The 27,681-nt window shown below is 43.6% G+C and overlaps 1 protein-coding gene across 4 annotated transcripts; it reads right to left on the bottom strand.

Annotated features, from left to right (window-relative positions):
- Positions 1-21: 21 nt before the first annotated feature.
- Nono (non-POU domain containing octamer binding) lies at positions 22-27,681 on the bottom strand. Of its 4 annotated transcripts, none has more exons than XM_070040307.1 (13): positions 27,575-27,681; positions 26,838-26,894; positions 14,187-14,336; positions 11,977-12,170; positions 8,340-8,641; positions 6,718-6,813; positions 6,205-6,401; positions 5,643-5,727; positions 5,194-5,296; positions 4,647-4,686; positions 4,337-4,446; positions 4,062-4,129; positions 22-1,054 (listed from the first exon to the last, which is right to left on the bottom strand). In XM_070040307.1, exons 3-13 carry the CDS (start codon positions 14,323-14,325, stop codon positions 919-921), a joined length of 1,470 nt encoding a protein of 489 aa, XP_069896408.1. In that variant the 5' UTR covers positions 14,326-14,336; positions 26,838-26,894; positions 27,575-27,681; the 3' UTR covers positions 22-918. The 4 variants fall into 4 exon arrangements, with proteins under 4 accessions (XP_069896408.1, XP_069896410.1, XP_069896411.1 ...); XM_070040309.1 differs by lacking the exon at positions 27,575-27,681 and adding an exon at positions 27,326-27,532; XM_070040310.1 differs by lacking the exon at positions 4,062-4,129 and having other exon boundaries at positions 22-1,053; positions 4,316-4,446.

Here is a 27,681-nt window from a genome sequence, read left to right as displayed (position 1 = left end):
CTTCAAAAATAGCACAGAAAATTAAAAGGCTTAAAATGTATTTTAATAAGTTGATGCTGCATCATTGATCCATTTCTCAGAAAAACTCCAAATTTTCAGGTATTAGGGACAATCAAACATAATACACCGATAAAAAAAAAAATGCACAGCGTTAACTACCTAAGATAGGCAAGGCTAAGAGCTACTGTCAGACCATCAGCATACAGCAACCCTGTTCCCATGTTTATTCTAGGCCTATCAAGAAAAGCTGTGAAGGTCAACATCATGGACACAAGAAGGTAATTCCTGGGTTGTCCTTACCCAAGAAAAAGATGGAGGCAAGTTAACACAAGTTTGCTTTTTTTAAGATATGCTAAAATGAAAATCTCTAAGAGAAAATGTCTTCCTTAGGACATGAAGGGGTGATATATGGGCTATAACAAAACCGTACATATGCAGTCTGTGACCTCTGGACATTTGCCTGAATTCTCACCTGGGAGTGAATGGAGAAATGAGGCTAGGTCATTGGGGGAAGTTTGGTTTTTGTGGTATATGTGGCAGTGTCTCTGGGTTGAAGAGTTGTAGGGTTGAGAACAAATAAAACATTATTGACCCAAAAAAAAAGTGTGGAATGATCAAGATTATCAGGGCTAATGATCCAGTTTGTTACAGTTTCCCCAGACCCCAACAATTACACGGAGACTTCAGGAATGCACCACACGATTGATTTAACAATATACCACACCCACACAGAGCTGACTGGTTAACTATCACCCCCTCCCTTGCCCTCCGCCTCCAAGTAAACTCTCCAGAGTAACACAGGCAGGAAAGACCTATCTATTGGGATAATCCCTAACACTTTTCCAGGGTAGAATTCTGGCTAGTCCAAAAAGGGTCCTTCTTTTAAGGGTTTTGGGAAACTAGACACTGCAAATTTTATTAGTATCGGCGACGTTTGTTTGGAGCAAATTCAGCTCCAGGAGCTGCACGGTTGAATGCAGGAGGAGTTCCACCAATTGCCCCAATTCCTTCCATTGTAGCAGCCTGGCCAAAGCGTTCAGTTGTTGGAGGGGTCTTAAAAGAGAAAAAGAGAACAACATTACAATAGAACTTATGCCCTAAAAATTCCATTCACTTATACAGACAAGTCTCTCCATTAGGGTCCATTTCCATTCAACTACTCAATGCTCCAGATGCTATGGATATGGTACCTAAGTCAGCTCAAAATGCTAGTGCAAAAACTGGGGGTAGATTCAAGTGGTAGTGCATCTGCCTGGAAAGCATGAGCCCAAACCCTAGTACTACCAAAACAAAGCAAGAACACTAGTGAAAAAGAGAAAAGACAAAAAAATACATTAAAAAAACCCAAACAGGTTTGGGATGGAGCTCAGTGGCAAAGCACTTGCCTTGCAAATGCAAGGTGTCCTGGGTTCAATCCCCAGTACCAAAAAAGAAAAAAAAAATTAAAAAAAAAAAAACACAAAACAAAAACAACTCTTCTTACTAGATGAACCACAGAAGCAGCTTATGTGAATTAGGAGCCCACTTAATCACTCTACCTTTATATTTTTGGGGGGAGGGAGCAATGCTGGGCATTGAATTCAGGGCCTACATGCTGTCCTTGAGCTTTTTTGCTCAAGGTTGGAACTCTACCATTTGAGCCACATCCCTACTTCTGACTTTTTGGTGGTTAACTGGAGATAGAGATCATACTTTTTTTAACTAAGCTGGCTTAGAACCAAGATTCTCAGATCTCAGTCTCTTGAGTAGATAGGATTATAGGTGGATGAGCATTTGGTGCCTGGCTTCTATGTTTTATGTGTTTTAAAATTGTATCTATTTTTGTCTTTTCTTTTTGGTACTAGGGATTGAACCTAGGACATTGCATTTGTGAGGCAAGTGCCTTGTCACTACATCCCAGCCCTCTAACTTAAAAAAGCAATTTATTGTTATTATAAAGGTGATGTACCGAGGGAGTAGTTACAAAAGTCAGGTAATGACTCTTATTTCTTCTTGGAAAATGTCATCTTTTCCCATGCTCTCTCCCAATAGCTTTAACTTTTTTGTTGTTGTTGTTTTTTTGGTTGGACGTGGAGCTTGAACTCTGGGCTTGGGCATTCTCCCTGCACTCTTCAGCTCAAGGAGAGCGCTCTACCACTTGAGCCACAGCACCACTTCTGGTTTTCTAGTGGTTTATTGGAGATAAGAGTCTCACGGAGTTTTCTGCCCGGGCTGGCTTTGAACTGCGATCCTCAGATCTCAGCCTCCTGATTAGCTAGGATTACAGGCGTGAGCCACCAGCGCCCGGCTTAGCTTTAACTTTTAATCTACACTCTTGACTACTACCTAAACAGTATCACATATTAAATACCTAAGCTAGATAATTTGTATCCAAGTTCTTTTCCCATACTAAGCAACTAGAAACCACCATTCTCAGGAAACTGAAGCCTATTCAGATTGTTACGATTCCTTTTCTTACTAGAAGCAATACAACCTGGACCTATGATCTATGAAGCCTTTGATTAACATGCGATTTATGTGATATTGCCTAACCTTAACCCTTTAAAAAAAAACTGGTTTGGCTGGGAATGTGACTTAGTGGTAGAGTGCTATCCAGCATGCATGAAGCCCTGGGCTCAATTACTCAGTACCACATAAACAACAACAACAAAAAAAAAAGCCAAAATGGGGCTGGGAAGGTGGCTCAGTGGTAGAGCGCTTGCCTTGCATGCCTGAGGCCCTGGGTTCAATTCCCCAGCACCACATAAGCAAAAAGAAAAAAGCCGGAAGTGGCACTGTGGCTCAAGTGGTAGAGCGCTAGCCTTGAGCTGAAGAGCTGAGGGACAGCGCCCAGGCCCAGAGTTCAGGCCCCATGACCGGACCCCCCAAAAAAAAAAAAAAGCCAAAATGCCAGGCATCAGTGGCTCTCACCTGTAATCCTAGCTATTCAGGAGGCTGAGATCTGAGGTTCAAAGCCAGCCTGGGCAGGAAAGTCTATGAAACTCATCTCCAATAAACCACCAGAAAACCGGAAATGGTGCTGTGCCTCAAGTGGTAGCACGCTAGCCTTGAGCTAAAGTGCTGAGGGACAGTGCTCAGGCCCAGAGCACAAACCCCATGACTAACAAAAAAAAAAGCCAAAAGTGGTGGTGTGGCTCAAGTGGTAGAGTGCTAATCTTGTGCAAAAGCCCCAGGACTGGGGCTGGGAAGGTGGCTCAGTGGTAGAGCACTTGCCTTGCATGCATGAGGCCCTGGGTTCGATACCTCAGCACCACATATGCAAAAAGAAAAAAGCCGGAAGTGGTGCTGTAGCTCAAGTGGTAGAGCGCTAGCCTTGAGCTGAGCTGAAGAGCTGAGGGACAGTGCCTAGGCCCAGAGTTCAGGCCCCACGACTGGACCCCCCAAAAAAAAAAAGCCCCAGGACTAGCTGGAAAAAAAGTGGCTTACCCATGGCAGCAAGTAGAAGTTGCTTAAATCCAAAATAAAAAGTATAAATTGAGCCCAGTGCCAGTGGCTCACACCTATAATCCTAGCTACTCAAAGGGTAAGATCTGAGGATTGTGGTCCAAAGCCAAACTGGGCAGGAAACTTTGGGAGACTATGATTTCCAGGATAAAGAAGCCAGAAGTAGAGCTGTGGCTCAAGCGGTAGAGCACTAGGCATTAGCCTTTGGCAAAAAGGTCAGGGACAATAAACCAGGCCCTGAATTCAAGCACCAGTACTGGTACCAAAAAAAAAAAAGTACCATTTGAGCTGGGTGCCAGTGACTCATGCCTGTAATCCTAGCTACTCAGGATGCTGACCAGGTCCCTGAGTTCCAAGCCCCAGGACTGACACAAAAAGAAGTATAGTTATTGAATTTGCTCAAGATTAAAAATAGGTCAAAGTCATGGTTCACATGGTAGAGAGCCTAACAAGTACAAGTCCCAGCACTGCTAAACAAAAAGAAAAACATTTTCAAAACTAAAGAGCATAGCTGGGAACAAATGGTTCATGTCTACAATCCTAGCTACTCAGGAGGTTGAGATCTGAGGATCAAGGTTTGAAGCCATCTGGGACAAGAAAGTCCATAAGATACTTATCTCCAATTAACCACCAACAAGCTGGAAGTGGAGCTGTGTGGCTCAAGTGGTAGAGTGCCAGTCTTGAGCTAAAGAGCCAAGCAAGAACATAGAGCCCTGAGTTCAAGCCCCAGTACCAACACACCCACCCACACTCTTAAAGTTATATTTTAGTAGTCCTAAAGACTGACATCTGTAGTAAAACTGAAGTAGATAAATACAGGTGCTATAAAGAAAAAGTCCTTTCTCCTCCTACTAGTCACTTAGTTTATTACCAGTCTCCTGCAGCTTATTACCAGTCCCAAGGTTCCATCTGGCATCATAGTGGCAGGTCCTGGAGGAGCTGGGGTACCAGCTGGCACAGGAGCAGGGGGCAAGGCGCCTCTATTGTTTATGCCCATAGCACCTAAAGCAGAGGAACATGATCAGTACAGGGGAGACTGCCCATTTCTTTCTATACAAAAGGAAAATAACTCAATAAGACCTGTTGGCTACGTTATCTCACACCCACTGCCCACATAATGTTCCTGGAAATGTCAGCCCTTTAAATTTGGACAGAAGCTACATAGTTCACTATAATGACAAAAAGGTAACCTAAGTCCTTACCTCCCATAGCCATCTGGCCCATTCGTATCTCTTGTTCTCTCTGAAAAACAAAATATACTCAAGACAGTCCAAGACAGCAATGTATTCTACCACAATCCACTGAGGACCACACACTAAGGGACATTAATATTGATCACATACCCCAAGAGCACTGAGAGCAAGCTGAGGAACACTAAAGCTCCTTGTGAGTTGTACACTGAGTTCAGGTCACAGAGCTGACCTGAATGTTCCAATGTTTCCCATTAGGAACAGAAAAAGAAAGTCGTCTTCTTCCAGGGCTCCAACTCTTACAACTGCAAGGACAGCAGTGCCCTAACCAAGTGGGCTACACTTGCTTGTCACGAAGTATAAAATTTCCATCCTAAATTTCCTGGGAGGCAGAATTCCTCTTCAAACCTTACCTCTCCTTCCTATGAACTCTTTTTTTAAAAAGGTAACTTTAGAGCATAGAAAAACTGGTCATAACTTGGCATCCTAACAAACATTCCATGGTGGGCTCATCAAATCACAACCAGCTTGGTACATCATGGGCACATGGGAGATATACCGCATCAGGGAAGGTTCCCTTGAATCCTTCCTGCTGTCGTCGCATCATTTCTTCTTGTTGTCGCCGCATTTCTTCCTCACGGCGCCTGCGCTCCTCCTCCTGCCTATACAGTCACCAAGATATTTTAAGATAGAGGCATTCCAGAACTTGAACACGTTACCTTTATAGGAGTCCAAGCTAAGGTGAGCCTACTGAAATCTATCACAGCTCACCAGAATTAAGGCAACCCCCAAAGGAGTGGCAGGAGACCAGCAGTAGGCTCCTTGCTCTTTAGTGCAGTCCCAGGTTAAGTCCTAGGATCACAGGCAGCTAAACTTGAGAAGCATCCACAAATTATTTGCCAATATCTTTACAATGTATGAGGTAGCAAGGTTGTAGGAAGCCAAGAGTGAGGTTTCCTAATCTTTTAGAGCTATCAGGAAAAAAGGGCTAAAAAAAAAAAAAGTAACCTGAGCTCCAGCTGCTTTCGTTTTTGAACTTCTTGGTTATGCAGCTCTTCCATTCTCCGAAGTTCTTCCTGACGCCTCATCAAATCTACAAACAACAGGTCCAGAATATTATTTCCATAACAAGGATTTAAGAAAAAAAAAACAAAAAACAGCTGAGTGCTGGTGGCCCATGTCTGTAATTCTAGCTACTCAGGAGGCATGGTTCTCAAACACAGCCTGAGTAGGCAGGTCTGTGATTCTTATCTCTAACCACGAGAAAATGGCAAGTGCGGCTATGGCTCAAAGTGGTAAAGCACTACCCACGAGCAAAAGAGCTCAGGGACAGAGCCCAGGCCCTGAGTTCAAGTCCCATGACCAAACAAAAAGACAGGACATAATTTGAATACCCATCCAAAGTGCCCAGATTCCAAAAAGGAAGTCAAACCCATCATGTCCTCAACAAGATAGTTCACAGACTTAAAACAGAGGATTAAGTCTCTCTTTACTGAGGGATACAAATAAATTCCTGAATAAAAGCTATTTGTTTTTTTCAAAGTTTTCAGACTTACTGGCCTATACATACCCTGCCTCATTAGCATGACCTGGTGCTCATGACGAGCTGCTTCCATCTCCATCTCCAGCTTCTCACGAGCCTCCTTGATGTTACGATCTACTTGGTCCTGCTGCTGCTTCTCCATTTCAATGAGTGCCTTCCAGCGCATGGCATACTCATACTCAAAGGAGCCAGGCTGTGCAAATCTGGGTGGCTGCTCTCGCTCCCTATAGATTACATTCCCAAGATTACTGTGCTTTTCCTTTGTTTATACAACCCTTTAGAAGGTTCCTCAAGAATAGCATGACAGTTACTCAGGAGGCTGAGATCTGAGAACTGTGGTTCAAAGCCAGCCCAAGCAGAAAAGTCCATGAGACACTTATTTCCAATTAACAACCAAAAAACCAGAAGTGGCGCTATGGCTCAATAGGTAGAACACTCACTTTGAGCTGAAGAGCTCAGGGACAGTGCCCAGGCCCAGAGTTCAAGACCCACAACTGAAATAAAAAAAAGAATAGGGTGACAACTAACAGGACCACATACTTGTGAAATTGTTGGTTTTTTATAACCAACTTTTCTGGAAGCCCCTCTTCATCATCTAACTGGTCCATGGGTTCCACAGTCACAGGCCGAGGAAATCTGGATGAAAGAAGGAAGTTAAGTGTTAATCATACAACACTAGGCAGCCTCCTGACACCTGTCATGGTGCAATGACCTATTAAGTTTCACCACTGGGCAACTGAGCATATTCCCAGGGTTCTTTACACCCGACCTGAAGTAACCAAGTCCTTTTAATGGCATTATTGGGAATTTGGGGCTAACAGGATGGGGTCAGGCTTCAGATGTCTCATCTTAGCCTTTCAAAGTTTGAAACCAGTCTAGGCAAACTTAGACCCTACCCTATCTTAAAACCCAAATAAGAACAGGGCTGGGAAGGTGGCTCAGTGGTAGAGCGCTTGCCTTGCATGCATGAGGCCCCAGGTTCCATTCCTCAGCACCACATAAGCAAAAAGAAAAAAGCCGGAAGTGGCGCTGTAGCTCAAGTGGTAGCGCGCTAGCCTTGAGCTGAAGAGCTGACGGACAGAGCCCAGGCCCAGAGTTCAGGCCCCACGACCAAAAAAAAGAACAAAAGGAGCCCAGGCTAGGGGCTCACGCCTGTAATCTTAGCTACTCAGGAGGCTGAGATCTGAGGATTGCAGTTCAAAGCCAGCCCATGAGACTTATCCCGGAAGTGGCCCTGTAGCTCAAGTGTTAAGAGTGTTAGCCTTGAGCTGAAGAGCAGAGACAGAACTCAGGCCTAGCGTTCAAGTCCGAGAAAACAAAAAACAAACAAAAAAACAAATTAAGAACAAAAGGAGCCTGGTATCAGTAGCTCATGCCTGTAATACTAGCTACTCAGAAGGCTGAGTTCTGAGGATCATGGTTCAAAGCCAGCCAGGGCAGGAAAACTCCGTGAGACTTTTATCTCCAATAAACCACTCAGAAAACTGGAAGTGGTTCTGTGGCTCAAGTGGCAGAGTGCTTGCCTTGAGCTAAAGAGCTGAGAGACAGTGCCCAGGCCTGGAGTTCAAGCCCCATGACCGACAAAATAAATAAATAAATAAATAAATAAATAAATAAATAAAGGAATAAGTGTTTGCCTAACAAGCATGAGGCCCTGGTTCCAATCCCCAGTACTACCACAATATATTTACACATATAATGAACTTAAGTGGTAGACTGCTTCCCTAGTAAGGCCCTGAATTCAAACCTCAATACTACACAAAAACAATATATCAATTTTTTCACTTTTTTGCAGGTATTTGCACTACGTGTATTATATACATATATTTACACATAATATACACGAAATATGTACTTAATATATACACAGAAATATACACAGAAATACATACATATACCATACATGTGATATGCATGCATGTATAAAAATATTACTAGGTGAATTAGTATCTAAACTATATATATGCATTTTTAACTTTTTTGCAGGTTATTATGTACATGCATGATATATACACATAAATAGGTATTATGTATGTATGGATAAAACCCCTACTAGAAAAGGTGAATTCATATCTACAAGCTTTAAATGAACATAGTAACATTGCTACTAGATGCTCACTCAGGAACCCATGCTTTGTTTTTCAGATCCTTCCTTCACTTACGTGGTTAGCAGGAAGGAACCTTCACTGCATCTGTCCAGAGCTTTCCGAGCAGCTGGCTTCCCTGAGAACTCAACGATGCCTTTTCCTGAGGGCCTTCCTCGGTCATCCACAATGACTACAGCCCTCTCCACTTGGCCAAACACAGAAAAGGCTTCTTCCAAAAGCTCATTGGACACATATTGAGGAAGGTTTCGGACAGTAAGGGAAGCACTGTGGCAGGCAAAGCGCACACGCAGCTGTTTTCCACGGAGTGGCATGTTATCCAGCTCCACTTTGGCAATCTCCGCAAGGGTTCGTGTTTCCTAAGAAATAAAAATTAATAGTTTAACAAGACTACCTAAACAGTCATCAAGCGTATAAAGTTAGCATAGCATACAATAAAATGTTTTCCCCAAATACCTTGGCAACAAGCAAATAGAGAAAAATGAAAGCCAGGAACTAAAGGCTAAAACCTGTAATCTTAGCTACTCAGGAGGCTAAGATCTGAGGATCCCAGTTCAGAGGCAGCCTGGGGGGGAAAGTGTGAGACTCGACTCTTATCTCCAATAAACTACCCCAGAAAAGGCCAGAAGTGGAGCTATTGTTCAAGTGGTAGAGTGCTAGCCTCGAACACAAAGAGGCTCAGGGACAGCATGCAGGTCCTGAGTTCAAACTCCAAGACCAGTAAAGAAGAGGAAGAGAAGGAGGAGGAAGAAGGAAAGAAAAATGGATAATGAATCGGACATGTTGGTATGTGCCTGTAATCTCAATACTTGGGAAGACGAGGTAGGAGGATGGAGAGTGTTAGCCTGAACTACAAAGCAATTTCTAGGCTAGCCTGGGATACATAAGACCTTTTCTCAAAAAACGAGGCACAGGTGGCTCATGCCTGTAAACCTAACTAATCAGGGGCGGGGATCTGAGAATCAGGGTTCAAAGCAAACTCATTTAGAAAAGTCTGTGAGAGGGCTGGGCATGTGGCTTAGTGCTAGAGTGCTTGCCTAGTATGTATGAAGCCCTGGGTTTGATTCCTCAGTACCACATAAACAGAAAAGGCCCAAAGTGGCACTGTGGCTCAAGTGGTAGAGTGCTAGCCTTGAGCAAAAGAAGCTCAGGGACAGTGCCCACATTTTGAGTTCATGACCCAGGACTGGCAAAAAAAAAAAAGTCCATGAGATTTTTTTTGGTTGGTCATGGGGCTTGAACTCTGGGCTTGGGCGCTGTCCCTGCCCTCTACCGCTTGAGCCACAGCACCACTTCTGGTTTTCTAGTGGTTTATTGGAGATAAGAGTCTCATGGATTTTCCTGCCTGGGCTGGCTTTGAACCGTGACCTTCAGATCTCAGCCTCCAGAGTAGCTAGGATTGCAGGCGCGAGGCCACCGGCGCCCGGCCTCCATGAGATTCGTATACCCAATTAACCAGCAAAATACCGAAAGTGTAGGTGGGGTACAAGTGGCAGGACACCTGCCTTGAGTTCAAGCCAAGCAATTAAAGCCTTGAGTTCAAGCCAATACCAGTCATGTGTTCTAGGAAATTGTTTGGTTATACTACCTGACTAAAACTGAAAATTCTACATGATCAATTTCATATTGTTCTCTTCAATGTGAACACAGCATCCAGAAAACAGAGATCATCGTACAATCTACACTTACATTTACTGACCATATGATCCAGTCAACTTGCCATTGCATTAAGGTCTTCATTTATAGAGATAAATAATACCTAGAAATGTTTTTCTTCACATACTTTTCCTAACTCAAACTTCATTTAAAAATTAAGAGAGCCATGGGCTGGGAAGTTGGCTCAGTGGTAGAGCACTTGCCTTGCATGCCTGAGGCCCTGGGTTCGATTCTTCAGCACCACATAAGCAAAAAGAAAAAAGCCGGAAGTGGCGTTGTGGCTCAAGTGGTAGCGCGCTAGCCTTGAGCTGAAGAGCTGAGGGACAGAGCCCAGGCCCAGAGTTCAGGCCCCACAACCGGACCCAAAAAAAAAATTAAAAAAAAAAAAAATTAAGAGAGCCGGGCACTGGTGGCTCATGCCTGTAATCCTAGCTACTCAGGAGGCTGAGATCTGAGGATCGCGGTTCAAAGCCAGCCTGGGCAGGAGAGACCGTGAGACTCCTATCTCCAATAAACCACCAGAAAACCGGAAGTGGCGCTGTAGCTCAAGTGGTACAGCGCTTGCCTTGAACTGAAGAGCTGAGGGACAGCACCCAGGCTGAGAGTTCAAGCCCCAAGACTGACAAACAAAAATAAAAAAAACAAAAACAAAAAAAAATTAAGAGAAACAATTAAAGTGGCTGCTGGTTGTTGGTGGCTGAAACCTATAATCCTAGCAACTCAGGATGCTGAGATCTAAGGATTGAGGTTCAAAGCCAGCACAAGCAACAAAGTATGTGAGACTGTCATCTCCAATTAGCCAGCAAAAAGCTGGAAGTGGAGTTATGGGCTCAAGTGCAGAGAGCCAGCCTTGAGAGAGAAAAAAAAAGTGAGAATGTGAAGCTGAGTTCAAACCTCAGAACTGGCACAAAAAAACAAAGCAAAAATTAGTGTCTACTTAAGACCAAAACTTCAAAAAAGATCAAACGAGTGACAATGATCAATATGTGTTGTGTTCACAAACTGTTTTGTTGAATGGCAACCCTTTGTAGAACTACTTAAAGATAAATATGAATGCATGTGTGTATACATATGGATGAGAAAATTAACTATGAGCTAATTATTAAAGCTGGGAAATGCCCATTTATAGGCTAATTATACTATTCTGTCTACATTTATTTGAAATGTCTCAAAATAAAAGAATGAGAGTTATAGCTGTTAATGTGAGCACTCAAAACAAGATTCCACATCAGCCTGGGTCACACAGCAATCTCTACCACAAAAGAAAAAAGAAAATTCTAAAGGGCATATTTTAAGCGCTATACTCTTGTATGCAAATAAACATGTTAAACTTAAAATCTGAGGACAAAATAAAACTTGCCTAGCATACATGAAGCACTGGGTTCGATTCCTCAGCACCACATAAACAGATAAAGCCAGAAGTGGCACTGTGGCTCAAGTGATAAGAGTGCTAGCCTCTATCAGGGACAGTGCCCAGGCCCTGACTTCAAGCCCCAGGACTGACCAAAAAAAAAAAAAAAATCTCCCTTTTTTATTGTGATTCAACTACAAACTTTAGACAATTGAAGAATTATTCCCACTGCTTACCTTTTCACAGCCACCATTACCCAGCTTCCCTATCTTTAAAACACATGTCCCCTGGCCAGTGGCTCATGCCTGTATTCCTAGCTACTCAGGAGGTTGAGATCTGAGGATCATGGTTCAAAGCCTGCCAGGGCAGGAAACTCTGTGAGACTCTTATCTCCAATAAACCAACAGAAAACTGGAAATGGTGCTGTGGCTCAAGTGGCAGACCTAGTCTTTTTTTTTTTTTTTTTTTTTTTTTTGTCGGTCGTGGGGCTTGAACTCTGGGCCTGGGCGCTGTTCCTCAGCTCTTCAGCTCAAAGCGAGCACTCTACCACTTGAGCTACAGCGCCACTTCCTAGACCTAGTCTTGAGCCAAAGAGCTGAGGGACAGCACCCAGGCCCAGAGTTCAAACCCCATGACTTACCAAAACAAACAAACAAACAACAACAAAAATATGTCCCAAAGCCTCACCAGGCGAATAAAGCCAAAGCCTTTATCCTTGTGAATGAAAACTTCTCCTGCCTTCCCATATTTTTCAAATAGTTTCCTCATTTCTTCCTCAGTGATGTCAGGGGGAAGATTGCCCACAAAGAGACGGCTGCGCTGGGTGAATGTCTTCTCTCCTGGTTTCCTGAAATTCTTCAGGTCAATAGTTAAGCCTTCATCTGCAAGAAAACAGAGTCACTCAGACATTGAGGAAAGAGAAATATAGTCACATCTTCAAAGATCTCCAAATTACTAAGTAAGAGACATACTTGCAGTAAAGAAGACCAACCACTTATCAGTAAATTGTACCTCAGAATGTGAAAGTAGTATGTAGAGATGGGAGTAGGGGGGCTTCTCAAGAATTACTATGCATCAAGAACCAGGCTAAAACAGAGACACACAATAAGGACCTACCATAAAATTACATAATTCAAAGAATCTTATTCATAAGGAATCTAATTTTAGAATTTAAAGCACAACTGCTCCATTTTCCTAGCCTTCCAATTTTTACAACCTTTAGCAGTTCCCCTTCTTCAAAGTTTACTTATGAAAACATACATACAGAAGACTTTGACTGATTAAAAATGGGTGGGAGGGGCTGGGAATGTGGCTTAGTGGTAGAGTACTTGCCTAGCATGCCCTGGGTTCAATTCCTCAGTACCACATAAACAGAAAAAAGCCAGGTGTAGCACTATGGCTCAAGTGGTTAGAGTGCTAGCCTTGAGTAAAAGAAGCTCAGGGAGAGTGACCAGGCCCTGAGTTCAAGTCCCAGGACTGGCAAACAAACAAAAAAAAAAAGAAAAAGAAAAATAGGTGGGAGGGCTGGGGCACTGGGTGACTCATGCCTGTAACAACAGCTTCAGAAGACTGATTTCTACAAAGACAGCCCAGGCTGTCTTTGTGAGGTTCTTACCTCCAATTAACCACAGAGCCAGAAGTGGAGCTGTGACTCAAGTGGTAGAGCAGTATCTCTAAGTTAAAATACTCAGGAACATTACCCAGGCCCTGAGTGAAGTCCAGGGCCACCAACAAATAAAAACAAATGGTTGGTAGAATCCCTAGCTAAGCCTAAGGTAAGGAATAGCACCTAGGGCACCAATTTTTTTTTTTTTTTGGTCATGGGGCTTGAACTCTAGGCCTGGGCGCTATCCCTCAGCTCTTCAGCTCAAAGCTAATGCTCTACCACTTGAGCCACAGTGCCTGGATTTCTGGTGGTTTATTAGAGATAAGAGTCTCACAGACTTTCCTGCCCAGGCTGGCTTTGAACCGTGATCCTCAGGATCTCAGTCTCTTGAATAGCTAAGATTACAAGTGTGAGCCACTGGCGCCTGACTAGGGCACCAGGTTTAAGCTGAGTACTAACAAAAAAATTCACAAGTATACTTAGTACCCTAAGCGTCAGTTCGATAGTCTCTGATGACTGTCTCTAAGAACCAAGCAGAGATAAAGTAAAACAGACATCTGTTTAGCAGTGGAACGTGCAAACACAGCAGAACAATATTCCACTGTTGTCAGTCTGTTCCATCATTGGTTTAAACCAATCAGTCCTTTTCCATCATAAAGAATATTAAGAGGAAGCCAGGCGCAGGTGGCTCACACCTGTAATCCTAGCTATTTAGGAGGCTGAGATCTGGGGACTGTGGTTCAAAGCCAGCCCAGGCAGCAAAGTCTGTGAGACTCCCATCTCCAATAAACCACCAGAAAACCGGAAGTGATGCTGTGGCTCAAGTGGTAGAGCGCTTATCCTGAGCTGAAGAACTGAGGGACAGGGACAGTGCCCAGGCCCAGGCCCAGAGTTCAAACCCAACGACTGACCAAAAAAAAAAAAAAAAAGGATATTAAGAGGGGGAAAAAGGGCATCCTAAAGGCCCATCTTTTTTTTTTTGGGGGGGGGGTCTGGTCATGGGGCCTGAACTCTGGGCCTGGGCACTATCCCTCAGCTCTTCAGCTCAAGGCTAGCGCTCTACCACTTGAGCCACAGAGGCACTTCAAGCTTTTTTCCTTTTTGCTTATGTGGTGCTGGGGAATCGAACCCAGGGCCTCATGCAGTAAGGCAAGCGCTCTACCACTGAACCAGCTTCCCAGCCCCCCTAAAGGCCTATCTTGTAATTCCCAAAAGACTCATCTAAAAAACCAAGAAACCTTTCCCAAGAGGGAATGTATTTCTACCCCATTACTACCTAGCATCTACTCACTTTGGCTGCTGGCCTGTTGGCCATTTGCGGGTATTGTTGGTGGTGGTGGCTGCTGTTGTTGCTGCTGGTGGTGATGTTGATGGTGCTTCCTTGGAATATGGTTCTGCTTCTCCAAATTAAAGGTTTTATTGCTCTGCATTTTTTTTCACTCTACGAAGAAAATAAAATGCACTGTCAAATATATTCGGTGGTAAGGATGCAGTCACATCATCTTCCTGATGACTTATATGTTAGCCTGGTAATTGGTTACTTTGAACAACTAGAGAAAAGAACAGTTTAAGCATCTAGAATCAGTCTAGGCACTGGTAGCTCATATCTGTAATTCTCACTACTCAGGAGGCTAAGATCTGAGGGTCATGGTTTGAAGCCCGGCTGGGCAGGAAAGTCCATGAGATTCCAATTAACCACCAAAAAACACAGAAGTGAGCCAGGTAATGGAGGCCACACCTTTAAACCCAGCTACTCAAGAGGTTAAGATCTAAGGATCACAGCTCCAAGACAGCAGTGGCAGAAAAGCCCACAAGACTCTATCTCCAGTTAACTGCGCCCCCTCCCTCCCCGCTAAAGCTGGAAATGAAGTTGTGGCTCAATGGTCAAGTTCTATAGCCTTGAGCAAACAAGCTCAGGAATAGCTCCTAGGACTTGAGTTCAAGCCCCAGGACTGGTTAAAAAAAATCTAAAACCTAAGCTGCCTGTGTTCAAGCCCTAGCACTAAAAAATTAAAAATCAGTCAAGTCCCTACCTATATACTCCTATAATGCTAGTTATTGAGGAGACTGATGCAAAAACCATAATTCAAAGCCAACTTGGGGAGACCAATCCTCTGTATTTTGATCTCCAATTAACCAGTAAAAAGGCAGCATGGCTCAAGTTGTAGTACGCCAGCTGTGAGCAAAAAAAGTAAGAGAGCTATACTCTAACTTCAAGTTCCAGTACTGGCACAAAATAAAAACAATCCATAAACTACTATGCGGTATTTGTTAAAAATGATTCGTGGGCCGGGGAATGTGCCTTAGTGGTAGAGTGCCTGCCTAGCAAGCATGAAGCCCTATTCAATTCCTCAGTACCACATAAACAGAAAAGGCCGGAATTGGTGCTGTGGCTCAAGAGGTAGAGCACTAGCCTTGAGCACAGAGAGGATCAGGGACAGAGCCTAGGCCCAAGTTTAAGCCCCAGCACTGGCTAAAAAAAAAAAAAAGTCGCACTAGAATGACTTAAATATTTTCACTTTAATACTATATATTAATAGGAAACTAACTTCCCCAAAGAATCTACTCCCTAGCCAGACATGGTGAAGCATACCTCTAATCCCAGCAAGGGAAAGCTGAGGCAGGATAGTGTTTACGGTCAGGTAAGGCTATAATATGGAAACCCTGTGTCAAAATATATTTACAGGCTCACTCTGAAATCGTAGCTACTCATGCCTGTAATCTTAGCTACTCAAGAGGCTGAGATCTGAGGATCTCGAGTTAAAGCCAGGCTGGGCAGGAAAGTCTATGAAACTCTTATCTCCAATAAAACCCCAGAAAACCAGAGTTGGTGCTGTGGCTCAAGTGGTAAAGTGCTAGTCTTGAGCTGAAGAGCTGAGGGACAGTCTCCAGGTCCCACAACTGACAAAAAACAGCTCCCAATTTAACTAATGCTAATAGAAAAAATAAACATGGGGGAAAAAAACCTGCATCAGCTATAATGGACTCTAGTAATCAAGAGCTGGGCACACAAGTATGAGCTATCAACGCCTTTTGCCCAGTTTTCTTTTTTTTTCTTGGTCTGGTCGTGGGGCCTGAACTCTGTCCCTCAGCTCTTCAGCTCAAGGTTAGCGCTCTACCACTTGAGCCACAGCACCACTTCCGGTTTTTTCTTTTTTGCTTATGTGGTGCTGAGGAATCGAACCCACGGCCTCATGCATACAAGGCAAGCACTCTACCACAGAGCCATCTTCCCAGCCCAGTGTTCTTTTTTAAAAAAAATAATTTAATAAATCTTTATTTCCTTTCAAAAATGCCAAAGGGGATTATATTCATATTGCAATAGACTAAATTCCTAAGAAACTGATACTCCTTTTTTTATTTGGTCATTCGTGCTGCTTAAACTCAGCCTGGACTCTATCCCTCAGCTCTTTAACTCAAGGAGAGCGCTCTACCACTTGAGCCACAGCGCCACTTCTGGTTTTCTAGTGGTTTTATTGGAGATAAGAGTCTCACAGACTTTCCTGCTTGGGCTGGCTTTTAACCGAGATCCTCAGATCTCAGCCTCCTGAGTAGCTAGGATTACAGGCATGAGCCACCAGCACCCGGCTGATACTCTTTTTGTGCATGCAAGTGTGCTGGTACTAGGGCTTGAACTCAGGGCCTACCTGTCATTTGGCCTTTTCCTCTTAAGACTGAAGTTGAGCCACACTTCCCTTTTAGTTGGATGTAAGAGTTTTATAGACTTTCTGTCCAGGCTCTCAGACACACAAACACATGCATGCGCCTGTGTGCAGACAGGCAGACAGGCAGATAGGCAGACAGGCAGGCAGACACACATACACACACAGACATACACACATACATTCACACACAAGGAAAAAACCCGAGGGCCACCATCCAATTCCAATGATGGCTTATTCCAGTATATGAATTTAAGTCCCCCTCTTAAGCAGAAAAGGACATCTGCATTAACATTACAAAATGACTTTAAAATAGAAAAAAATGTTATACAGAGTTCTGGCTCAAATGGTAGAGTGCAAACCCTGAGTGAAAAAGCCAATAGATGGCATCCAGGCCTTGAGTTCAAGAATCAGTACTGGCAAAACAAAACAAAAACCAACCTACCTACTTTAATAACTTCGTTTTAGGCAAGAATATAAATATATTCTCATATATACAATTTTTTTGGCCAGTCCAAGGCCTTGAACTCAGGCCCAGGACATTGTTCCTGAGCTTCTTTTGGTCAAGGCTAGCATTCTTGAGCCACACCACCACTTCCAGCTTTTTTTGTTTATGTGGTACTGAGGAATCAAACGTAGGACTTCATATATGCTAGGCAAGCACTCTCCCACTAACCCACATTCCCAGCCCCACGTTCATACTCTCTTTTTTTTTTTGGTTGGTCATAGGGATTGAACTCTGGGCTTGGGCGCTGTCCCTCAGCTCTTCAGCTCAAGGCAAGCGCTCTACTGCTTGAGCCACAGTGCCACTTCCGATTTTCTAGTGGTTTATTGGAAATGAGAGTCTCACAGGGGGCTGGGAAGGTGGCTCAGTGGTAGAGTGCTTGCCTTGCATGCTTGAGGCCCTGGGTTCGATTCCTCAGCACCACATAAGCAGGGAAAAAAAAGCCAGAAGTGGCACTGTGGCTCAAGTGGTAGAGTGCTAGCCTTGAGCTGAAGAGCTGAGGGACAGCGCCCAGGCCCAGAGTTCAGGCCCCATGGCCGGACCCAAAAAAGAAAAAAGAAAAAAAAACCAGACTTTCCTTGCCCAGGCTGGCTTTGAACCTTGATCCTCAGATTTTGGCCTCCTGAGTAGCTAGGATTACAGGCGTGAGCCACCAGCACCCAGCTCATACTCTTTTAATTCAGGAATTCTACATCTAGAAATTTATCCTAAGGAAACCTTAACACTATACTATGGCCATGAAAACATTCACTATAATGGCCTGAAATATCCAAACTAAAGAATAATTTGGCTGGGGCTGGGAAGTTGGCTCAGTGGTAGAGCGCTTGCCTTGCATGCTCGAGGCCCGGGGTTTGATTCCTCAGCACCACATATGCAAAAAGAAAAAAGCCGGAAGTGGCGCTGTAGCTCAAGTGGTAGAGTGCTAGCCTTGAGCTGAAGAGCTGAGGGACAGCGCCCAGGCCCAGAGTTCAGGCCCCACGACTGGACCCAAAAAAAAAAAAAAAAAAAAAGAATAATTTGGCTGAACAATGGTGACTTATGCCTGTAATCCTAGTTATTCAGGAGGCCAAGATCTGAGGATCAAGGTTTGAACACAGCCCAGGAAGAAAAAATTCTGAGACTCTTATCTCAAATTAACCAGCAAAAAGCCAGAAGTGAAGGTGTGGTGCATGTGGTAGAACACCATCCTGAAGTGGAAATGTCCAGCACTATACAAAGGGAAAGTAAGGAATGTAACAGATACTCAAGCCTATAATCCTAGCTACTCAAGAGGCTGAGAGGTTGAGGATTGTAATTCCAAGCTAGCCCAGGCTACAAAGTCTGTGAGAGGGCTGGGAAGTTAGCTCAGTGGTAGAGCATTTCCTTGCATGCCTGAGGCCCTGGGTTTGATTCCTCAGCACCACATAAGCAAAAAAGTAAAAACCTAGAAGTGGCACTGTGACTCAAGTGGTAGAGTGTTAGCCTTGAGCTGAAGAGCTGAGGGACAGTGCCCAGTCCCAGAGTTCAGGCCTCATGACCAGACCCCCCCCCCAAAAAAACCAAACAAACAAACAAAACAAAAAAAAAACAAAGTCTGTGAGATTCTCATCTCTAATTAACCATCAAAAAGCCAAAAGCAGAGCTGTGGCTCAAGTGGTAGATTACTAGCCTTAAGCAAAAAAGCTCACGGACAGTGCCCAGGCCCTGAGTTAAGTCCCAATACAGGCCCCCTGAAAAGTTTTGTATTAGATTATGGTACATTTATACAATAGAACCTTACCTGGAACTAAAAATTAAAGAAAAATCAGGTCTTGAGGTATAGCTCAGTAGTACAATCCTGCCCATGTGAACAAAAGTCTCAAGGTTTAAAATTCCTCAGTATACAAAAAAAAGATCATGTAAATATTAAAAACTGATGTTTTTGAGGAGCCTTTATAAAAATGTGTAAATGTAGACAAGGAACAGAAGGTGGTCAAAAATGGAAATAAATGCCTTGTTTGTAGATTATTGATAATTGTTTCTCTTACCAATTCACTTAACAAGTATTTGCTGAATGTCTACTATTTGCTAGATGCTATGTTAGATGGATTAGTGAACAAAGCAGATTCTTGCCTTCAGGAGATTGCCTTCTAGTGACAAATATAACAAGCATACCTAATAAATACATAGTAACTGAGGAGGTTTAAGTGCCCTGGAAAAATACAGGAAGAGGGGTGAGGAAGTAAGTAGAGAATAGGAAGCACAGAGAGCCAGTTGACATTTTCAAGACTTACTTTTTTTTTTGTCAGTGGTGAGGCTTGAACACTGGGCATGCATGTGTGCTGTCCCTGAGCTCTTCAGCTCAGGGCTAGCACTCTATCATTTGAGCCACATGGCCACTTCCGGTTTTCTGATGGTTAATTGGATAAGAGTTTCGCAGACATTCCTGCCTGGGCTGGCTTTAAACTGTGATCCTAATATCTCAGCCTCCTGAGTAGCTAGGATTACAGGCGTAAGCCAGCACCTGGCAAGACTTAATCTTACGTGTCTCATTTGTTACAAAATATCAGAAATTAAGAGTAAGGTACTTATTAGATAGCCACTGTTAACATTTTGGTATACCCTTATTTTATATTTTAAATTACATATACTACTTTGCAACCATTTCCATTATGATACATCATGAACAGCTTTCACATAATTACATCTTTTACACAAACTACTGATACAGTATTTTCTATCAACTAAGCTTCTACTGCATTGAACATGATAAATATGCATACATGCTTTTATACTTAAAATTATTTTTTTTTTGGGTCCGGTCATGGGGCCTGAACTCTGGGCCTGGGTGCTGTCCCTCAGCTCTTCAGCTCAAGGCTAGCACTCTACCACTTGAGCCACAGCGCCACTTCCGGCTTTTTTCTTTTTGCTTATGTGGTGCTGAGGAATCGAACCCAGGGCCTCAAGCATGCAAGTGCTCTACCACTGAGCCACCTTCCCAGCCCCTATACTTAAAATTATATTCTATATTATATAATATGCATATATTATAATGTAGTACATATTATATAACATATTTATGTATTAATTATATATAACTATAGTCTTCCTACAAGTTTCATTTTTGCTTATTTACCTTCCAAAATAAACATTTTCATTTCACTAACTTAAATCCTAATACAATATTGTATATTCAGCTTTCCTTTTTGTAATAACTATTCTTTTAATTTTCTGTGCCATATTGAGGCTTTTGAACTCAAGAGACTGAGAGCTATCCTTGAAATTTTTTGCTCATAACAGGTACTCTACCACTTGAGACACACTTCCACTTCTAGCTTTTAGGTAGTTAATTTGAGATTACAGTCTCTTGGACTTTCCTGTCTGGACTGACTTTGAACCTTAATTCTCATATCTCAGCCTCCTGAGTAGCTAGGATCACAGGTGTGCGCCAATAGTGTCCCAAGCTATCATTATTTTAGCCACCTGGATGCATGCTAACTTAATGAACTAAACTGTAATGTGTGGAAACAGTTGTTTTCAGTTTTTACCTGTTACAATGCTGCAGTGTCTTCTTAGTTTTAATTTTGTTTCTCTTCCTTAGGGACAGATTCTTAAACAGAATCAGTAATTCTTGCCAGCATATGAATTTTCTCAAAAAGTTCTAAAACCTTAAATGCTATGAGCAAGTAAGTTTTGCAGTTTAACAACAAATGAGATACCTCTTAAAAATATTAAATCTGGGGCTGGGAAGTTGGCTCAGTGGTAGAGTGCTTGCCTCCCATGCATGAGGCCCTGGGTTCGATTCCTCAGCACCACATAAGCAGAAAAAAGTCAGAAGTGGCACTGTGGCTCAAGTGGTAGAGCGCTAGCCTTGAGCTGAAGAGCTGAAGGACAGCACCCAGGCCCAGAGTTCAGACCCTATGACTGGACCCCCCCAAAAAAATATTAAAGCTGGGGCTGGGAAGGTGGCTCGGTGGTAGAGCGCTTGCCTTGCATGCATGAGGCCGTGGGTTCGATTCCTCAGCACCACATAAGCAAAAAGAAAAAAGCTGGAAGTGGTGCTGTGGCTCAAGTGGTAGAGCGCTAGCCTTGAGTTGAAGAGCTGAGGGACAGCGCCCAAGCCCAGAGTTCAGGCCCCACGACTGGAACCAAAAAAAAAACTGTAATGCAGAGCTTTGACTCAAGTGGTAGAGCATTGGCAATGAGCACAAAGGCTCAGGGATGCAACCAGCCCCTATGTTCAAGTCCTTTGACTGAATAACAACAAAAGAATATATTCAAAATATATAAGCTGGGAAATTAAGGATAAAGGGGGTGGCTCAAGTGGTAGAGTGCTAGCCTTGAGCAAAAGAAGCTAAGGGACAGTGAGCAGTCCCTGAGCTCAAAACCCAGGTCTAGCAAAATAACAATAACTAGCTGGGAAGGTGGCTCAGTGGTAGAGTGCTTGCCTTGCATGTATGAGGCCCTGAGTTAGATTCCTCAGCACCACATAAGCAGAAAAAGCCGGAAGTGGTGCTATGGCTCAAGTGGTGAAATGCTAGCTCTGAGCAAAAGAAGCTCAGGGTCAGTGCTCAGGCCCTGAGTTCAAGTGGCAGGACTGGCAAAAAAAAATGTATTTTAAACATTTGGAGGCGTGGGAATGTGTCTCAGTAGTAGACTGCTTGCCTAGAATGCATGAAGCCCTGGGTTCACTTCCTCAGTACCACATAAACAGAAAAAGCCATAAGTGGCACTGTGGCTCAAGTGGTAGAAGGCTAGCCTTGAGCTGAAGAGCTGAGGGACAGTGCCCAGGCCCAGAGTTCAGGCCCACAACCACCAAAAAATATTATTAGCTGGGTGTTGGAGGCTCATGCCTATAATCTTAGCTACTCAGGAGGCTAAGATATGACAATCGTGGTTCAAAGCCAGCCTGAGTAAGAATGCCCACGAGACTCTTATCTCCCATTAACCATCAGAAAACTCACGTGGCACTGTGGCTCAAAGTGGTAGTGTTAGCCTTGAGCAAAAAGGGGCTCAAAGACAGCACTCAGGCTGAGTTCAAGCCCCAGGACAGACAAAAAAAATAATAACTAATATATAAGCCAGGCATGGGGCTCATACCTGTGTTCTTAGGACTGGGGAGGGTGAGAAGGGATGATTAATAGTTTGAGGCTAGCTTAGGCTACATAGCAAGGTATCATCTGAAAAAAATTTCAAAAATAGCAGGACACCAGTGGTTCACACATGTACTCTAAGAGTCTCAACTAGGTTGAAAGTCAGCCCAGGCAGGAAAGCCTGTGAAGACTCTTACCTCCAATTAACCTCCAAAAATAAAAAAAAAAGCTGATGTGGATCTAAGGCTCAAGTGGTAGTGGTAGCCGTGAATAGTAGAAAATCTCAGACAGAACCCAGACTGAGTTCAAGCCCCTGGACTGACACAATAAGTAGTAATTTTTGGCTAGGAATGTGGCTTTATGGTAGAGTGCTTGCCTAGTATGCATGAAGCTCTGGGTTCAATTCCTCAGTAACACATAAAAAAGCCAGAAGTGGTGCTGTGGCTCAAGTGTAGAGTAGTGCTAGCCTTGAGCAAAAGAAGCTCAGGGACAGTGCCCAAGCCTTGAGTTCAAGCCCAGAACTGGGCAAAAAAAATATTTATTCTGGGCTGGGTACTATCTCTGAGCTCTTAAGCTCATATAATAGCCTATAATACTAGTTACTTGGGTGGCTGAGATCTTAGGATCGCAGTTTGAAGCAGGCTTGGCAGGAAAGTCTGTAAGACTCTTATGTCCAATAAACTATTTAAAAAAAAAGCCAAAGTGGCACTGTGGCTTAAGTGGTAGAACACTCACCTTGAGCAAAAGAAGGTCAGGGACAGTGCCCAGTCCCAGAGTTCAAGTCCCAGGATGAGTCAAAAAAAAAATCTTGGGGCTAGGAAGGTGGCTCAGTGGTAGAGTGCTTGCCTTGCATGCATGATGCCCTGGGCTCGATTCCTCAGCACCACATAAGCAGAAAAAGCCAGAAGTGGTGCTGTGGCTCAGGTGGTGGAGTGCTAGCCTTGAGCTGAAGAGCTGAGAGACAGTGCCCAGGCCCAGAGTTCAGTTCTCACAACCAACCAAAAAAAAAGTCTCCTGGAGCTGGGCAACAGTGGCTTATGCCTGTAATCTCAGCTACTCAGGAGGCTGAGATCTGAGGTTCGAAGTTCAAAGCCAGCCCAAGCAGGAAAGTGTGAGATTCTTTCTTGTTATTTTTTTTTTTGGGGGGGGGGGTCCAGTCGTGGGGCCTGAACTCTGGGCCTGGGCGCTGTCCCTCAGCTCTTCAACTCAAGGCTAGCGCTCTACCACTTGAGCCACAGCACCACTTCTGGCTTTTTTCTTTTTGCTTATGTGGTGCTGAGGAATCGAACCCAGGGCCTCAGGCATGCAAGGCAAGCGCTCTACCACTGAGCCACCTTCCCAGCCCAAGTCTGTGAGATTCTTATCTCCAATTAATCACAAGAAAACCCAAGTGGCGCTGTGGCTCAAGTGGTAGAGTGCTAGCTATCCTTGAGCTGAAGAGCTCAGGGACAGCACCCAGGCCCAGAGTTCAAGCCCCATGACCGATTAAAAAAATAAATAAAGAAAAAAAAAAAGACTGGTGTTCTACCACTTCAAACATCATGGCTCCATTCCTGGATTTTGAGTGATTAAGTGGAGTTAAGAGTCTCAAGGACTTAGCTGCCCCAGTTGGCTTCAAACCAAGGTCTGCAGATCTCAGCCTCCAGAGCAGCTAGGATTATAGGATGAGCCAGTGCACCAGCTAGAGAATCTAATCTCCAACTAACCACCAAAAAAGTGGGAATGGTGGGTAGGGTACTAGCCTTGAGCAAAACACCTCTAGGACTCCACCCAGGTGCTAAGTTGAAGTCCAGGACCAGCATCAAAAAAAAGGGGGGGCTGGGCATGTAGTGGTGATTGGTAGAGTGCTTGCCTCTCTTGCATGAAGCCCTAGGTTTGATTCCTCAATACCACATAAAGACAAAAGGCCAGATGTGGTGCTATGTCTCAAGTAGTACAGCGCTAGTCTTGAACAATACAGCTCAGAGACAGTGCCCAGGCCCTGTTTTCAAGCCCCAGGACTAGCAAAAATAAAAAAAAGAAAGGAAAATTAAAAGCAGGGTACCAGTGGCTCATGCCTATATACCTAGCAACTCAGTAGGCTAAGATCTAAAAATTGTTGTATAAAACCAGCCCAGATTTCTAATCTCCAATTAACTAACAAAACAACAACCACAACAAAAACTAGTGAATTTTTTTTGTGGGTGGGCTTTATTGCTAGTTAATAGAGCTGTGGCTCAAGTTAGAGTGCTAGCCTTCAGCAAGGGGAAAAAAAAAGGCCAGGGACAGTACCTAAGTGCTGAGTTCAAGCCCTAGGACACACAAAGGAGGAGGTAACAATGCTTGGTAAGAAATGTACTCATTACCTTACCCATGTAATTGTAACCCCTCTGTACAGTATTTTCACAATTAAAAAAATAAGCCTTAGGACACACAAATGGAGCAGGAAATTTTGGGGTCCGATCTTGGGGCCTGAACTCTGGGCCTGGGCGCTGTCCCTCAGCTCTTCAGCTCAAGGCTAGCGCTCTACCACTTGAGCCACAGCGCCACTTCCGGCTTTTTTCTTTTTTCTTATGTGGTGCTGAGGAATTGAACCCAGGGCCTCAGGCTTGCAAGGCAAGCGCTCTACCACTGAGCCACCTTCCCAGCCCTGGAGCAGGAAATTTAAACATACAAAATGTTAAAATTCACTCAAATCAAGGAATGGACTAGTGGTGCATTAAAACTCATTTTTTGAATATTTGAGTTTTAAGTATTAAATCGCTCCCTGGCCCCTTTCCCTAGCCTAATGATAGAAACCTGGGTTATCTTCAGTCATTACTCCCAGTACTTCTTACTTCAGGTTAGAATTAAAGGAATTTTGCTATCTCAGTAGCTTATATATTATTTTGAAATCTATAGAGATCCAATCTAGTCAAAACACTACATTTACCACAACTTTTGTTGTTCTTATTGGTCGTGGAACTTGAACTCAGGGCATGGGGTGATGTCCTTGAGCTCTTTTGCTGAAAGCTAGCACTCTACCACTTTGAGTCACAGTGTCATAAGTTTGTAATAGAAATCATTTATCTCTCTAGAAGAGAGGTGCTTATGTTAAGATGCTCTAAGCTATGTATTCCAAGAAAGGTTACATTGGTTTTAGAAGGTATAGCCTGAAACATAGGATAATACCAGATATTACTGAGCATTAAAAATCCAGGTAATGGGGCTGGGAAGGTAGCTCAGTGGTAGAGTGCTTATCTAACATGCATGAAGCCCTGGGTTTCATTCCTCAGCACCACATAAACTGAAAAAGCCAGAAGTGGTACTGTGGCTCAAGGGTACAGTGCTAGCCTTGTGCAAAAAGCTCAGGGACAGCGCCTAGGCCCTGAGCTCAAGCCCCAGAACTGGCAAAAAAAAATCCAGGCTAATAAGAAGTCTGACCTGGGCTGGAACTGTGGCTTAGTGGTATATTGCTTGCTGCCTTGCAAGCAAGAAGCCCTGGGTTCCATTCTTCAGTACCATATAAACAGAAAAGGCCAGGGTCTGGGAAGGTGGCTCAGTGGTAGAGTGCTTCCCTTGCATGCATGAGGCCCTGGGTTCGATTCCTCAGTACCACACAAGCAGAAAAAGCCGGAAGCGGCACTGTGGCTCAAGTGGTAGAGTGCTAGCCTAGAGCAAAAGTTCACAGATAGTGCCCAGGCCCTGAGTTAAAGCCCCAGCACTGGTTAAAAAATGTCTGCCCTATCCCATTTAGTGCTCGTAACTATTCTGGATAGGGGTAAATGTTATCCACCACAAAGGGTAGTAATTTTATGAACTAAATAAGATAATGTACATACAGTACTGAGAGTTCATTCAAAAAGAAAGCAAGTACTTATTCCTGAAGGCACTATTTCTACATAGGTAGGTGTGCTCCAATTAAACAAATGTCATCAATGATATTCTTCCTTCCACTCAACATTCTAATAACCAAAGTCTCTATCATTTTGTTTTTAAATGTAAGTCCTCACAACACTAATCTTTTAAAAATTCTTCCTTGCACGTAATCTTTCTTCCAAGCATCTATTCACTGCAAATACTAAACAAAGCACCTAAAGTATTCTTAGATACAGTGCCTAAAAATACTAAGTATTCGCAAAGTATTTCTTGCTATCATCTACTTCTAATGATGACCAGAGTATCATTTGGAAATATTTGTGTAAATATTTCCAGAAATCTAAGTAACAAATTCACTGTCCTCTAAATACTAGGTTTCTGAAGATTATCAGCAAGGATTCCTCTCTATACTTATTTGTCCTTTAATTAACCCTGATGGACCAGGAGAGACAATGTGTTTTTGTTTATGATTTAGAAACACTGTAACTATTCTATTGGATATGATACAACTGCACAAATGTTTAGGCATTGGACCAAGCACTGATACATATCCGAAATCTAAAAAAATGTTCCCCTCCATTTTCAGGAAAAAGGTCCAATTAAGTTAAAATTGTGGGAGAAGTTTGCTACAAGCCTACCAACCTGAGATGGATGTCTGAAAGCTGTAAAATGCAGACAAGGTGACGTACTTCTCCTAAAGCCTTTCATTTAAATAAATTATACAACATACACAATAAATCTAATCACTGCCCTCCACTAGATGCCAGATTTATTATATAAAATACACAAGTCAATTCATGTTAATTTTAGATCACTAGCAAAAAGTTCAATTTAAGTACCAAAAAATAATCTACGTTAAATTATTCAACTAGGCGTCCTACACCTACCTCAACTTCGATTCTTGACAGCGAAGTGCTTGCCAGGCCCCTCTAACCTCGACTTTTCTGTTAAAAACACAAAGAATGGGTCAACTTATGAAAAAGCTTTCTCAAAGCGGAAAATGCTCAACATAAAATTTAAATTTCATTTAAGAGTTGTACCGTAATGGCTCGAAATGCTAGGCATCAAGATGAAAGTAACAGCAATAATAACAATAATAATAAAGGTTCAAGAATCTGAGCCAAAGACGGGAGGGGAGGGGAGGGGAGGGGAGGGGGTCTTAAGTAACCTAAGAGGAACTTCCCAACTAAGAGTTTCCACAAAGAAACACCGTTCGAGGGGCCCCACCGGCCCATTCGGAATTTAATGGCCTCGCGGGGCCAGGAGGAGGAGCATCTGACAAAGCGCCTCCTCCTCCTCCAACCCCGACTTCAGGGCTCCCACATAATAGACCCCACACCCTTAGCCCAGAGCAGCGCTGAAGCTGGGAACTTACTGACACTGCGAAGACTCACAGATGAGTCGAACAAAGAGCCTGAGCAACCGATTAAAGCCCCAAGCGAGTTGAGAGCGCTGGGCCAACGCGCTGGATACTCCGTTGGAGGCGACGCGGCAAGGCCTCTAGAGGCCTTGAAACCATTATCCTCTCACCAAATCTCGCCTTGCCCGAGCCTTTTTCTTTCTAGATCATAACAAGAAATCACACTCTCCTCCCAAACAAGAACCAAACCGTCCCAAAACTCACCCTCTACCAATACTTCTCTCCTCGGAGTAACGGCGACGCTACACGGCCTCTACCGTCCCAAGAAAAGAGCGCGCGACCGCCGGAAACGAGACGACGGAGCTCGGTGC

Source organism: Dipodomys merriami, unplaced genomic scaffold (genome assembly GCF_024711535.1).
Source record: "Dipodomys merriami isolate MVZ:Mamm:240054 unplaced genomic scaffold, mDipMer1.0.p SCAF_3, whole genome shotgun sequence".
NCBI lineage: Eukaryota > Metazoa > Chordata > Mammalia > Rodentia > Heteromyidae > Dipodomys > Dipodomys merriami.
Note: the sequence above shows the minus strand (reverse complement) of the source record. Positions and strands in the feature narration are given on the sequence as shown.